General features: G+C 40.6%; 1 protein-coding gene across 6 annotated transcripts in view; it reads right to left on the reverse strand.

Annotated features, from left to right (window-relative positions):
* Dora (zinc finger SWIM domain-containing dorado) overlaps window positions 1–15000 on the reverse strand; it is a 45357-nt gene that overhangs the window by 12781 nt on the left and 17576 nt on the right. For 2 of the 6 annotated variants that reach the window (XM_070123807.1, XM_070123805.1), the window contains exons 2-20: window positions 13430–14063; window positions 9595–9843; window positions 8476–8645; window positions 7997–8170; window positions 7196–7332; window positions 6568–6763; window positions 6117–6366; window positions 4875–5989; window positions 4480–4675; window positions 4200–4348; window positions 3915–4067; window positions 3547–3781; window positions 2761–2994; window positions 2229–2332; window positions 1531–1788; window positions 1168–1315; window positions 834–1045; window positions 349–684; window positions 42–227 (exon numbers count right to left, since the gene is read on the reverse strand). In XM_070123807.1, coding sequence (XP_069979908.1) covers window positions 42–227; window positions 349–684; window positions 834–1045; window positions 1168–1315; window positions 1531–1788; window positions 2229–2332; window positions 2761–2994; window positions 3547–3781; window positions 3915–4067; window positions 4200–4348; window positions 4480–4675; window positions 4875–5989; window positions 6117–6366; window positions 6568–6763; window positions 7196–7332; window positions 7997–8170; window positions 8476–8645; window positions 9595–9843; window positions 13430–13601 — 4674 coding nt within the window. In that variant the 5' untranslated portion in view covers window positions 13602–14063. Of the gene's footprint in view, window positions 1–41; window positions 228–348; window positions 685–833; window positions 1046–1167; window positions 1316–1530; window positions 1789–2228; window positions 2381–2760; window positions 2995–3546; window positions 3782–3914; window positions 4068–4199; window positions 4349–4479; window positions 4676–4874; window positions 5990–6116; window positions 6367–6567; window positions 6764–7195; window positions 7333–7996; window positions 8171–8475; window positions 8646–9594; window positions 9844–13429; window positions 14064–15000 lie in introns of all 6 variants that reach the window. The other 4 variants (XM_070123806.1, XM_070123803.1, XM_070123804.1 and 1 more) reach the window with 3 other exon arrangements.

Genomic DNA, 15000 nt, shown 5'->3' on the forward strand with positions numbered 1-15000 from the left:
TATGAGTATCTAAATGTTAAGACTGTAAGGACGACATTCACCGGCATGGGCATCTGTGGGTTGATGCATGATACACTTGTTGGCAAGCCCTGAATGTAATTATATCCCAGCTGGTATGGAATGCCAGTGAGGGCATATGGCACCGAGGAAGGTGGGGCTGCAACCGGATAGCCTGCAACACCAGGTAATGCACCTGCACCACCATTTCCATTCATCCCTACTGAAACCTGCAAGAATTGAAGAATTATGAAAACTGTAATCTAGAGAAAAATCTTTTCAGATACTAAAAACCTTGGTGTGTCATTAAAAACAGAGACATGTTCTGGAACATATTACAAGCAAACTTACTGGTGGATGCAACCCAGGTTGAGACTGTGCATCCATTGGAGGAATAGGTGGCTGTTGCTGTTGCTGGTTTGGTGGTGTAGGTGGATTTAGTGGTGGAGGTGGAGGAAGTGGGAGATTGTGTGGGGCGCCAGGATCTTCAAATGGGACATCTCCAGCATGTTGGCCACCTGAAGTCCTTGCTTGATGACGGGCTTGGTGTCTTGTCCGGGCCTCATAAAGTTCATACCAGCGCCGTGCCACAGAGAACAGGACCTCGGGGTATACACCACCACCTTTAGCTGCACCCTCAACAGCAAAGCAAGCACTTTCAAGCATTTCATCACTTTGCTCCTTACACTGAAAAGAAATTTAAAAATTTCCAATATCACTTCCTCTATTTCATTTACTGATGATTTCCATATAGAGAGCTTATTTACTTTTCACCATCAACACAGTTAAAATGTTTTTCTGCCTTAAGGTGATAAACATATTCCCATATTGCTCACCTGTATGATAGCCCTCTGAATCTCATTAGGGTTCAAAGCATGAGCATGAGGCAAGCATGACAGGGCTAATTTTGCTGCAGCTTTTATTGTTGCAGCATCACGACCTCTTGATGCTCGGTCTGCTATTGATGCTGCTTCTTGTGGAGTTAGATGGCCCTCCCAAGTATCAATTAGAAAAGAAACTGCTGGTGATCCAATTTCCACTGCTTGGCCTGTGCAAATGTGAAAAATGGTGATCATTGCAATTAAAATCGTAAAACTAAACTTCACATATACATGTCAGTTTTCTTACTTGAAGCAACTATCAAACTAGAAAAAAAGAAATTCTTTTTACTTGTAATCCATGAAACATGTGAGGAATATGTTCTTGAAAGCCAGTTGGGGCTGACACAATTGTGAAGGCCAAGGGCATAGAGGCCAATTTGGAATGCACACATGTGGAGTGGTCGATGTGGCCCTCTGTGGTTCTGTGAACTGCTTGGCTGCAACAGAAAAAATAATAAGAGTTAGTTTTACATTAAAAATAATCTGAAATAAATATATATAAAAAAATGTCAGTGAAATCAATTAACAAAAAATCTCCAAAATAATGCAAGTTTATATCAGGCAAACAAACCTGACACAACTGTCTTGATAAAAGAAGTAATTTTTTTCCCCTTATTTAATACTTCACACATGGAAATGGCCACTATCTTACCTGAGTAAACAGTGATGTGCTAATATTTCCTCCAGCTCTGTTCAGCACAGTCTTGGCCAACTCGAACATGAAATAAGCACTAGCCTCGGAGGGCTGGTTGGGCACGGTAGGATAAGCTCTCTTGCCTTTGAAACGCACACCTTTCCCATAGGTAGGCTGTGGCCTTGGATGGGTTGTAGTTGTGCTTTCTGGGGTTGGCTGGGGAACAGGTCGTACCAATGGGTAGCCGAGTGGTGGCGATTCCACAGGTTTATTTGCCTTAAGGAGGGGGGGGGGGAACACTAGTTATCAGTACAAGTTTACAATCTACAAATCTTCTAATCAAACAATGAAACCATTTCCATACAAAAGAACAATAATGATGGTGAGGTTATTATGAATATTAGTAGTAATAATAATAATAATAATAACAATAATAATGATGATGATAATAATCATGATTATAATTACAATAAAGATGATGATTATAAAAATAATACTGATTATAATGATAATGACAATAATTATGATCATAAAAATCTACCAAATGGAATCTCTTGTCTTGGTAACACATTTAACTATTAATATCATAGAGGATCACAAGACATTGTTCTTTCATCCTTATATAAATTATCACGTTAGCTTTATGGCTGGGTTCAACTACACAGCGTTTCTTATAATAGACAAATTTAAAAACCTAATGGAGAAAAGGCACCTACCTCAAGTCCACTGATTTTATCCCCACTTGATGAGGACACAATGCTGTCCGAGGAGTTTCCTGAAGAGCCAGAGTCTGAGCCTGGGCCTGTAGACTTGATCCATCCTGCACATCGACCAGAGGTGGGAGAGTTATCTGCCAAGTTAAGTTTCACTGAAACCCAAGGCGGAACATGAAAATACATCTAGTAAAAAGACATACTATTAATATAGATAAAATATTGTTCCCTAATCAAGACTACTTCAGAAAATTAAGATTGTCTTAAATTCTTTTTATAATACCAATACATAGTTTAACAATTTTAGCTTTAGTGGGGAAAAAAAAATCTTTATATGGAAAACTGAGGAGTTTATAATTTACATTCATATATCCCTTAATATTTTGCTAGTGTTTTTCTATACATTAGGAGAAAGCTTTGCTCTCTTCCCCCCCTATCCACATTCACACATGCATTCATCTCTCTTTTTGGCATCAATGAAAAATGAAGAAGAAAAAAACCTTTCAAGGTTTCAGAAAATAGCTATCATCATCACCTTCTACACCCGTTGAGGTAGTTTCTAAAGTACACGCTTGATTCCGTTTCTTGCGCTGTTTTCCAGCACATTTTTCCTCCCAGGCTTTATAGTCGTCCTCCCAGCTTGGGCTTTCCCCTTCCTCGCCCTCCACAAACCTAGCGGATGATGTCCCTTCCTTGGCTCTTGCTCCTCCTACAGGCTGGGATGGAGAGAGGCTAAGCCCAGCCATGGAACCCTCTATCTCTGCTCCACCTGTGCAAAAGACTTGAGTTCAGTCTCTAAATATTTTATCTTATATATTGATTGATATTCAATCCTATCAATCCTAACTCTTCTGTTTACAGGCAAGGAAATTTATAATATGGCTAACAGGTAGCCTTGTTGTTCCCATGAAATTAGAGAATATGTATATAAATATAGAAATGCTTAATTAGCAATACCAATTACTGGTCTATATAATGCAGTTACTAACCTAAAATATCTTCACAAGTCTATCATTACATAATCTGACTGTTACTAAATATATTCCCCTGACAAACACATCACATACCAATCCAAATCACACAACAAACATAACTGAATGCAATACATGATTCAGAATTAAAAGACACGACTGAATTACAACCTTTACTTCATGTATTCTTTCTTTCTGATAACAAAATATAGCAAGACCAGATAATACCACTATATCTACATACTTATCTTTAATAAACAAGTTAATGAGTCTTAGAATTCTAGTTTTCCTTTATATTATAAAGAATATTTACTTCCAACATATAATTCAAAAAGTAATACTACAATCACCTGCATTATGCCTGTCTCTCTGTACTGTTGGTTGCTGTTGTTGTACAGGTGCAGGTGCTTGGTTGCTGGGGTGTGCTGATGGTGGGGTTCCTAGTATGGCTGGTGCTGCTGCAGCTACTGCTCCTGCTGCTACACCAGGCATAGGGCTGCTGCTGACTGCCCCTGCTGCTGGAGAATCTGCCACTCTAATGCTGCTGCTTGCCTCATTACTCTCAAGGCCACTAGTACTTGTTTGCTGGAATAATGGCACAATAAAGAAAATCAATCTAAAATTATTCTCTTATAAGATAATATTGCTTCCTTTTTCATTCTATCAAAATATTAGCAATATATTTTACCTGAATAAGCACAGCTGTTGCCCTGCCTACCTGATTGGGCACATTGTTCACATAGTATGTGGGCAGAGAAGGTGCTTTATACATCTGGTGCACCTCTTTGTCTAGCAGCTTGTCCATGATACGAGCTAGTCTGTCCTGGTCATCCTTATAGTGTGTCAGCAATGTGAGAGCCAACTCTCCTCTCTGAGAAAGTTCACAATATCATTAGATAATTGATAGTCATTGCCAATAAATATCAAGTGATATCCAGTAAATTATTTTCACATGTACTAATATTATGTAGACATACTATTGTCTGCAAATATATTTTTTTACCTGTCTTCTTGTGGCCTCACAGAGGAGTGGGTGATCTGCTTCACACACATTTGCTTTCATGCCAATGGCTGCCACAGCTGCATCAAAGCCTAGAGCTTCATCTTGTGGCTGACGGTAACTTTGACCTCCAACTGTACTTTTGTTATTTCCTGTTATGAAATTAATGCAAAATAATCAAAATCATATAAACTGTTTTTGTTCCAGCATCATGTTTTTACAAGGTGATACGTCTTTGAGTGAACACATCTATGTAATAAAAAGTACATACAAGCACTCTTACCAGTAATGACTAGAGCATCAAAAAGGAAGGAAGCAAGCATTAATGGCAGGAGAGCTTCGCCACGAGACTTGAGAGTGCCTGATCGCATTTTCTCAGCCTTATCTCTGATTACAGCTAATTCTAGTGGACCGAGAAGCAAGCGCTTCAGGAGGAAAACCAAGTCACTTTCTTGGTTGGCTAGCTTCACTTCCAGTGGCTGCAGGAGAGAAAGAGAGAGAAAAATAACATATATTGACTCAAAAACAAGAGATATCTATTAGTAAATTTTAAAAAAATAGTTATGGTAATAATAATTAAGAACAGCAAAATAATCAACAAAACATAAAAACCTATTAACAGTATGTTAACCTTAAAGATATTAATATTTTTAACCTGTTTAAATACTAAAGGTTTACCTTAGTGGATGCTGGAGGTCGTGCCATTTCTAAACCGAACATGGCAACTTGGAAAGCCAGGTGTGTGTGGTCAGGGTTTTCTGCCAGGACAGTGCAGAGGAAGGCACATTTACTCAAGGTGGCTGAAGCTAGACAAGTCAGATGGTGTGATGCTGGGTTTACCTTCTTACGCTTCCCTTTGCTGGGTGGTGGTGGTAGCTCAATCATGAGGTTTGGAGGGTTAGCCAGCAGCTCGTGTGCTAGTTGTACTGCCAGTCCAGAGGCTTCTTGTAAATGTCCATGAGCATGCAGACCCTCAGCACGAGCAAATAGTATCTCAAGGGGATCTTCAAACTTTTTCAGGTTATTGAAAATTTCTGCTCCTCTTTCAGCCCCACTACAATCACTTACACTATTTCCATCCCCAACTAAATTGGCATTATACACATATACATCATATTCATCTGCTCCATTCTGGTCTCTGGAACGCTGCCCTCTACTCCCTGCCCGACTTCTCTGGTTTCTGGATGGTTCTGCTCCACCAGACCAGTCAGACTCTGCTCCACCATCATCAGGAGATGACTTATCCCTATCATCTCTTGAACGATCAAAGGCTGCCGCCAGACCTAGAGCTCCCATGGGACGATCCTCTCTTGAGCTCTGGCGGGACACCTGGCCTGAGTCAACCTGTTCAGGTGACCTTTGATCTGGTGGAGAGTCACTGTCACGGCCTAGGTCATTGTCACAAAAGCCTTCACTACTAACACTACTGCTCCGATGACCACTGTGTCTATGACCTGCCAAAGAGACACCAGCACCCAAATTCTCTTTGTCACCTGCATTTCCAGAGCTGATAAGCACACGCCGCTCTGAAGGCCGTTTTGGCCCAGCATGTGATGTAGGGTTTCTTGGGTGTGGTGCAGAGATGGGTGCTGCTTGTGACTCGTGTCGAGAATCATGTCTAAACCGCATGACAGGACAATAATATCGAGAAGCTGTGTGAGAATATGTTACTCCAGGAAGAGGGTAATCATTCCAGTCAAGGTAACAAGGCTCTATTGCTGGCTTGAACCCTGGGAACACATCAACATCAGTACCTCTCTTGTTGCTTCCGCTTCCACCATTTGTACCTGTTTCTGTTAATGAAAAAGAAAGGAATTAGAACTGATAAGTCCTGAAATCAAAAAACTTATCTTAAACTTTTGTCCTACAACACTGGTCATTAACAAAGTAACAAAGAAAGGAAAAATGCTTCTACTTTACCTTTGCTCTTGGCAACCTTCTCTAAAACCTTGAGATGCCAGCCTTTGAACTTGGCAATAAGCTGCTCTCGCTCCTGAGGTGACAAAGCTGGGTTAAGTGCTGCCAGACGCCAGAGAACAACAATTTCATCACAGAGAGATGAACATGCATACTGGCTTCCATGGCTGTTAGAATTCATGTTGTTCTTACCACCATGCCCAGAACTCCCCATGTGCAGGGCAACCTTTGTATTTACCCACCAAACCAAAATCTGAGAAAGAAACAATAAGAATTAAAGCCTGAGAAATCAATAAGGCTAATTTCTAAACTATCAACTGATATGTATAGGGAAAATCAATTCATGAAAAACTACATATCTCCCTATCATCCTTACAATTAGCTTTTTCCTATTATGACCTTCAATTTCCAAATTCATAATCATGTAAGTATAAATCAATAAGTCTAGAGATACCTTTTCTGTAGCCAGGCATTCCTCTGTGATGATCTCCAAAAGGGGAATGGCATTGCGATCATTTCTCTTAAACATCTCCCTCACTATGGAGAGAAGGTTCCACATGCCTTCGGGTTCCCTTCCCCTTAGAGGTCTCAACAAAGATGACCATTCTGCAGCTACAGGTGGGGCCGTTGAACTCAAGTAGTTAACGTCACTGTTGAATGTGTCAAGGTCAGTCCATAGAGCCTCATTTCATAAGAAGGATCACCTGTCTTTTATATATGTATACTGGATCCTTTTCGGCTAATATAATCACCTGTTTTATCTATATCTATATATCTATATCTATATCTATATCTATATCTATATCTATATATATATATATATATATGTATATACTGGGTCCTTTTCAGTTAATATAATAATGTAAATGAACTTTGTAAATAATTTATGTCATGAAATGCAAGTGGATTTGTCTTGTGAAAAGTATCATATAGAAATCGATTCATCTAGTTCTGAACTACTGAACTTTCTATATATAAGTTATTACAGTGCAAAAGTTGTGCAAGTACAGATGCTACATCTTATTTCAAGAACATACCCAAAAATCACTGTTGGGGGGAAAAAAAAGAAAAGAAAACCATACCTAAAAACAATGGGAGATGGCACACAAAATTTGACCAGGATCTTGTGAATATTCTCGTGAAGGTTGCTCTCATCTAGCCACCAGGCCATTTGCTCGTTGGCCGATCCACCAGCAGTTGGGTCTGGTGCTCCTGAAACCTATTGACAACATGAAATTATCAATTCTATACATTAATTTTTCTTTTTAGTTTCCTTACAACAAACAAAAATAAAATAAAATAAAATAAATAAATAAATAAAAAGAAACAAAAAGCCTTTAGATAACAGTGGTATAATAATTATTAAAATTACATACCATAAAGATTACATAAAGATAATTCATGTAGTCAGGCCTATGTGTCTTTAACCCATTAACGGAGGGGCTGCCCCGGACTCTGCCCGTCCGTTGGCCGCGGCCCGCTGCTGTGTCGGAGCGAGAGCCCCGATACAGCGTCACACTGGCAGGATGCCCGGCAATGTTTATTTTTTCAGGTGTCTCATATGTGGGACACCCGTCATTAGTGGGTTAATGTGCCACATGCTATGCCATATATTGGCTTCCTTTGAATGAGAAAATGTATAAATATACTTCAATTTCTTCTGCCTTCAATAATTGAACAATGTCTAAGGAATTATATTTTTTCTATATATATCCATACTTTCCCTATATACTTTACCTTTAAAGCTCTGTTTTATTCTATCTATTTCACTTTTGGAGAATAGTAAAACTCATTCTAAAAAGTGGAAAGAATGAGAGAAATGAGAATGTATTCAACAAATCTTTAAAAAAAGTAACACTGAGAAAACCCTTCTTACTACTTACTGTATTAATATCAGATGTTTGACTAGAGAGGATTTCATCAATGAGCCGCTGTGCTGTTGGCAGGATCTGTTGTGGCAGTTCACTGATGAGGTACTGAGCAAATTTCTGTAACTGATCTCTCTGTAGCCGTGATAAGGACTCACTCACGGGAGCACGAAGTTTCACCTGGTTGGGCTGGAAGAGGGATAAAAGCGATATCAGATGAAGAACACAAAAAGGTAAAATATTCGGATCATGGAATCAAAATGCCTCTCTTCAGAATGTGCTTCACTACTAGCTTTTGTCTTAACTTATCATTTTCATACCTTTATATTTGAGAAACAGAAGTCAAAGAAGCAAAGGGAACCAAATAAAATCAAAAGGTAAAAGGCAAAAGAAGAAACAAAGTTGAGGAATAAATATAATGGTAAAGGAACCCTTTGACCTTCCAGATATTGAGATTATAGCTATTCTTTGAACCTTTTCAGCTCTTCACTTACCTGGTGGATACGGTGGAGGCAGACGGCAACTACGTGTGAACACCAGGAGGCATTGGCAGAGCATGTACAATTACATGTTGTGATCCTACCCCTGTCAAATGTTACTGCTACATTGAACTGTCCCTTTGTCCCAGAAGCTGATGGTGCTACAGTAGCACTCAGATGGAATCCTGAGAGGAAAAGTATAATTACTGATTTATAGATACCTTGTGCATGATGTCTCTTAAATAGAATACTGTATTCATTACTATAAGAAGACTGCTGGCATGACCAGAATTAACCCATCCGTCCCGGGTGTCACATATATGAGACACAAGGAAAAAATAAACAGTTTCGGGCTGCCCGCCAGTGCGATGCTGTCTCGGAGCCGTGCTCCGCGGCAAAAGCGGCGGGCGGACAGACTCCGGGGAAGCTCCGCCCGCCGATTTTGTAGCTTCCCGGATTTTTTTAATTTTGGCTACAAAATGTACCCCGGCGCGGGTGGGTTAAACCTGGCATAACATAAGACACTCTATATACAAGAAAAGTTAATTAGAAGAAACAATTGTTTGCAAATCCTATTGCCTCTGGTGAAATATGAATGGAAGGTATCAACTCCTGATTAGTAATAGAACATATTGGTATAAGGCCTCAGAAGTATCAATAATGAGACATCATAAAGTAAAATGCATCAGAAAATACATTTAATTTTAGTTAAATCTACACACTACACCAATATACTTAGAAATTAAAATGATAAATAAACCTACGGAAAAGCTGGGGGGAACAGCACAATAGAAGTAAAATGTAGGTCTGAATGTAAATTACATATTAATATCTGTTGTCTGTGACCATCACACCATGAAAACATTTGGCATGAGGGACGGGTAACATGAAAATTTGGGTGAGGGCCGGTGTGATGGGAATTTCCTGCCATGAGAATTTTGGCTGAAGGCCTAGGCAAAAGGAATGACTTGCCATGAAGCTTGTTACTATCTATCAATAATTATACAAGGAATCCATTTTATAATTTTTTAAACAAAGAACTTCATCAAATGGACTTAGCATCCTACATTGTATGAACAATAAATATCTAAAGAAATATACAATTTCTCTCAAAGAAATTGCAAGAGAGCTCACCAATCTGCAACGGATCATGAACGCTCTTGTGTTTGTAGTGGTTTTCCCCTCGGAGGAATTCGTCGGCATTGCCATTGGCCAGGCAGCTGTAGAGCCTAATGTCCTCCTCATTTTCTGGGAAGCTCCAAAATGCAATAAGAAGTTGTAGCTGCTCTGGCACAGGAGGCATCATCTGTTCGACCACTTCAAAAGGGATGTGTGCCGCCACTGTGCGGGCACACATCTCTGTGAGAGAATGTACTCTGCCATCTGTAAAGGGACACATACTTTGTTAAACATGCCTGACAATGAAGAAAGGGGTGGGGGGCAGGATCAATTTTACCTTTTTAATAAACAGGAGTGAAAGGTAACAAATCTTGTTAAATTAAGGTAAATTCAACTAATTCTAAAAGCATTAAACTGATAATATGAATTTTTTGTGTGCATGTGTGTGCACATGCATGCGGTGTAGCATGGTGTATGAGGTGTACCATATATTTTGTGTGTGTGTGTGTGTGTGTGTGTGTGTGTGTGTGTGTGTGTGTGTGTGTGTGTGTGTGTGTGTGTGTATGTGTGTGTGTGTGTGTGTGTGTGTGTATGTGTGTGTGTGTGTATGTGTATGTATGTGTATGTGTGTGTATGTGTATGTATGTGTATGTATGTGTATGTGTATGTGTATGTGTATGTGTATGTGTGTGCGTGTGTGTATGTGTGTGTGTGTGTGTGTGTGTGTGTGTGTGTGTGTGTGTGTGTGTGTGTGTGTGTGTGTGTGTGTGTGTGTGTGTGTGTGTGTGATACTAAAGTAGAACACATGGGAAAAAGAACAGAGAAACAGAAATAAACAAAGAAGGAAATAAAGAAAAGGAAAATGACATACTTCAATCAACATCACTATTAAGAGGAAGCAACATGAGAGCTGGTTTTCACAAAGAATCTAATGATCCCTAACTAGCCTCATCATCTCCCACCCCTTATGAACCACCAAAATAAGTCTGCTGTTGGGTCTCCCCCTCCTCCTTGTCTTCCCACCTAAAGCAAAATGACTCCTAATACCCTCTTCCACAAGTCTCAAAGCAGTTTCCCCCACAGCCCACCAGGGGTAATAAGGGGGCTGCCTAGGACATAAAGCAGCTCGGTGCAAGAAGGGCATCTACCCTATCAACCTCTAAATGCAGCTAAGGGCCCTCTTGCCCTGGGCTCCGTGAGACAAAGGTTTCAAACAGAGATCAGGCCAAGAACCTTGTGAACTTATAAATGGTAAACCCTATTCTGGATTCTACTGAAGAAATGATGTCAAGGTGTTCATGTATATTAATCTTTGGTCTTACAAAGAGAAATAGGAGACAGTGAAGGAGAATATAAAGAGGAAGAAGAGTTTATAGGCCTAAAATCACTGCTAATGAAACTTAATATGATGGAAGTTTAATGGATGCTAAGTGATCTTTGTGATAATATATAGAACAAAGAGACTTTGTCTAATTCTCTTTCTTTCTCTCTCTCGCTCATAAACTACTCTCTTTCTCATGCTTGGAATCAGCTCTCTCCCCCACACTCGCAGCCAAGCTCTCTCCCCCACACTTGCAATCTGCTCTCTCCCCCACACTTGCAATCTGCTCTCACCCCCACACTCGCAGCCAAGCTCTCTCCCCCACACTCGCAGCCAAGCTCTCTCCCCCACACTCGCAGCCAAGCTCTCTCCCCCACACTCACAGCCAAGCTCTCTCCCCCACACTCGCAGCCAAGCTCTCTCCCCCACACTCGCAGCCAAGCTCTCTCCCCCACACTCGCAGCCAAGCTCTCTCCCCCACACTCGCAGCCAAGCTCTCTCCCCCACACTCGCAGCCAAGCTCTCTCCCCCACACTCGCAGCCAAGCTCTCTCCCCCACACTTGCAGCCAAGCTCTCTCCCCCACACTCGCAGCCAAGCTCTCTCCCCCACAATTGCAGCCAAGCTCTCTCCCCCACAATCGCAGCCAAGCTCTCTCCCCCACAATCGCAGCCAAGCTCTCTCCCCCACAATCGCAATCTGCTCTCTCACCCACACTCGCAATCTGCTCTCTCGCCCACACTTGCAATCTGCTCTCTCGCCCACACTTGCAATCTGCTCTCTTCCCGGCACTTGCAATCAGCTCCAACCCCCACACTTGCAATCAGCTCCAACCCCCACACTTGCAATCAGCTCCAACCCCCACACTTGCAATCAGCTCTAACCCCCACACTTGCAATCAGCTCTCTCCCCCACACTTCCAATCAGCTCTCTCCCCCACACTTCCAATCAGCTCTCTCCCCCACACTTGCAATCAGCTCTAACCCCCACACTTGCAATCAGCTCTCTCCCCCACACTTCCAATCAGCTCTCTCCCCCACACTTGCAATCAGCTCTCTCCCCCACACTTGCAATCAGCTCTAACCCCCACACTCGCAACAATAACATACTAGTGGGCTCATGTTTCAGACTTATCATCGGATGCAAGAGCCCAATACCATCATTGATTTTGTTATCTCATCTTACAAATCTATAACAAACCTTAACAGATCGGTATGGGAGTGCTAGACAGGGTAAAACAAGAGCATAGAACTCTTTAATATACAAGTATATATAACATATAAGCACAGGCAGAAATGATACAAAATATGCCATGTATTTTCCCCATTTCAGTTCTCTATAAGTTTGCTGTCAGAAAGTCTAAATGTTCAAAAAGAGGAGCACAAATGGTACTAAAGTTACCAAAGAAACTAATGCTCATCCCACATCTCTGTTCGTTCTGCTAATTAATGACTTGTAGTTCATAAACTAACAAGTAAAATATTTTTCAACAAAATAACATTTTTGTTCACCAACTTCTTTCACTCAAGCCTTGCTGCCAAGCAATAACTGGTCTGTGCAAGAAATTGTTAAATGGCAACTTGACGGGGTGACTTATTTTCTACAGGCTGTGCAATTACCCAACATTGATGGCTGGCATCTATTGTTACCATAACAAGCCAAGCCCAAAAGCCAGGTGACAGAGTGATGTGTCATGTATGGTCAGCCTGTGATAATTGTCTAGTTTAAACATCTGCTCTATTGTTTAGCTCTGGGCATAGTTGCTCAGGAGCTACATCCCTTTAAAAGTGGGGTAAAAGCCTTGCATTAGCTTTAATTACTGAGAAATCTTGTATACCACTGCCAAACACACACAGGGTGGGTAAATATATCTCTACCATGCTTCTAATTTTTCGCTCAAGGAGGAAAAACCCATCTAAGTTGAGTTAAAATATAATGGAGTATTGAAGGAAACTTAATTGTTGGGGCAGCAAAAGGTGAAAGCCATAGTGTATGTGTTAAATACCTTAATAAGACCCTAAATGACCAATACAAGCTTAAAAGTTAAATGAAAAGGGAATAAGACAGTTAAACAAGTGATGTTCTAAGACAACTTGCTCTGAGAAGGTCAATCAGCTGGCTAGCACTCTCTCCCTTGCAAACTTAGATATATCTAATATAAAACAAATACATTATCACAGTACATTATGTTAGAATGGGAGTAAATAAAAATGACTCTACTAATAAATTATTTTTACCTTTTATTGATACCAGTGTACTTTCTCAAAAAACTTTTTTTTATTCTCTCACTTTAATTCCTCTATCAAACAGTGCATACTTCTAATAATGTTCTCTGCAAATATAATATTACAGAAGCAATGCTTTTATGGGAACAGAATTGCACTTACATAATTTTTTTCAAAAGCAGCAATACTCTGCAACAAAAACTGATGCTGGTGCAACACCCAAACATGTGACTGCAGCATAAAAACAATGCCTCTGAGAAAATTGTACTAAATCTACAAGACTTACAACACTGCACTGGACTTACCTTGATCTCTATTGCGGCCATATAAGAGACAGGCGATTTTATCTGAACGCTTCCATCCCCTCCAATTGTTGACGAGGGACTCGGGCTCGCTAATCCAGCTACATAGTGAGTCCTCTTCAAATCGCTCCGAGTCCTCGAAGGAGAAACGATCCCCTTCCTCCCAATCGAACATTTGTTGGGCTGTGATGGTGCAGCGAGGTGGTGCCGTGGAGGTGGAGGAAGAGGAGCGTAGGGACGCAGTTGAGGAAAAAAAGCAGGAGGAAATGGAAGAGGAGGAGGAAGACAAAAAGGCTGGAAAATGGGAATCTGAGGAAGATGAAGACTCCAGAAAACGAGATAAAGGTGAAGGGAATAAAGAAGAGGAACGAGAAGAGGAAGAGGAGCTGGAAGAGGAGGAGGAAGAAGAGGAAGAGGAAGAGGAAGAGGAGGAGGAGGAGGAGGAAGAGGAGGAGGAGTAGGAAGACGGGCAGTCACAGGTGGTGGCCACAATGCACACACACCTTATGCTTGAGATCTGAATGCACTAATGTGACAGAGGCTAGGATTTCTTACAGTCTCACGCCACAAAGATTGTTTGTCCTGCAGCTGGCTGGAGCAACTGTTCCACACTCTATTCATATTTTCCAACTTCTTACTGAAAAAAAGGAAAAAAAAAAATTGTCCGGTTCATTGCCAACTGTATCACATTCTATGCTCATATGTCTCATGTGGTAATTAAATCTAGGCGTGAACTTGTAAGTCAAGTGATATGGTGGCTTCATAAAATAGTTTGACTTGGGAATCAGAATCTATTTTCACTTATTGCAACATTTCTTGGGAAGAACAATATCTTGACACTGGTAGACTAGCATCAGCTTGCCTGGTTTCCATTCAACTGACCAGCTCTTTTTTATGTATACTTTTTAAGACCTGTAAATTATCATTCAAAATGTTATCCACAAAATGACCTGCCTCCATCATGTGTGCACATCCATATCTTTTACGAAATATTCACAAAATTAAGGCTTGCACTGGTACTGTGAATGAGAAAACAAATCCTTAAAACTATGTATCCTTGTATAAACTCTAAATGGGACCTTTAATGTGAAATTCACAAAAAAGAGAGAGAGAGAGAGAAAGAGAAAGAAAGAGAGAGAGAGAAAATGAGAAAGAAAGAGAGAGAAAAAGAGAAAGAAAGAGAGAAAAAGAGAAAGAAAGAGAGAAAAAGAGAAAGAAAGAGAGAAAAAGAGAAAGAAAGAGAGAAAAAGAGAAAGAAAGAGAAAAAGAGAAAGAAAGAGAAAAAGAAAAAGAGAAAGAGAGAGAGAGAGAAAGAGAGAGAGAGAGAGAGAGAGAGAGAGAGTGTGAGTGAGTGTGAGAGAGAGAGTGTGAGTGAGTGTGAGAAAGAGAGTGAGTGAGAAAGAGAGTGAGTGAGAAAGAGAGAGAGAAAGAGATTGAGGGTGAGAAAGAGAGAGGAGTGAGGGTGAGAAAGAGAGAGAGAGAGAGAAAGAGAGAAAGAGAGAAAGAGAAAAAGAGAAAAAGAGAGAAAGAGAGAAAGAAAGAGAAAGTGAAAGAGAGAAAAAGAGAGAGAGAGA

Source organism: Penaeus vannamei, chromosome 7 (assembly GCF_042767895.1).
Source record: "Penaeus vannamei isolate JL-2024 chromosome 7, ASM4276789v1, whole genome shotgun sequence".
Classification (NCBI taxonomy): domain Eukaryota; kingdom Metazoa; phylum Arthropoda; class Malacostraca; order Decapoda; family Penaeidae; genus Penaeus; species Penaeus vannamei.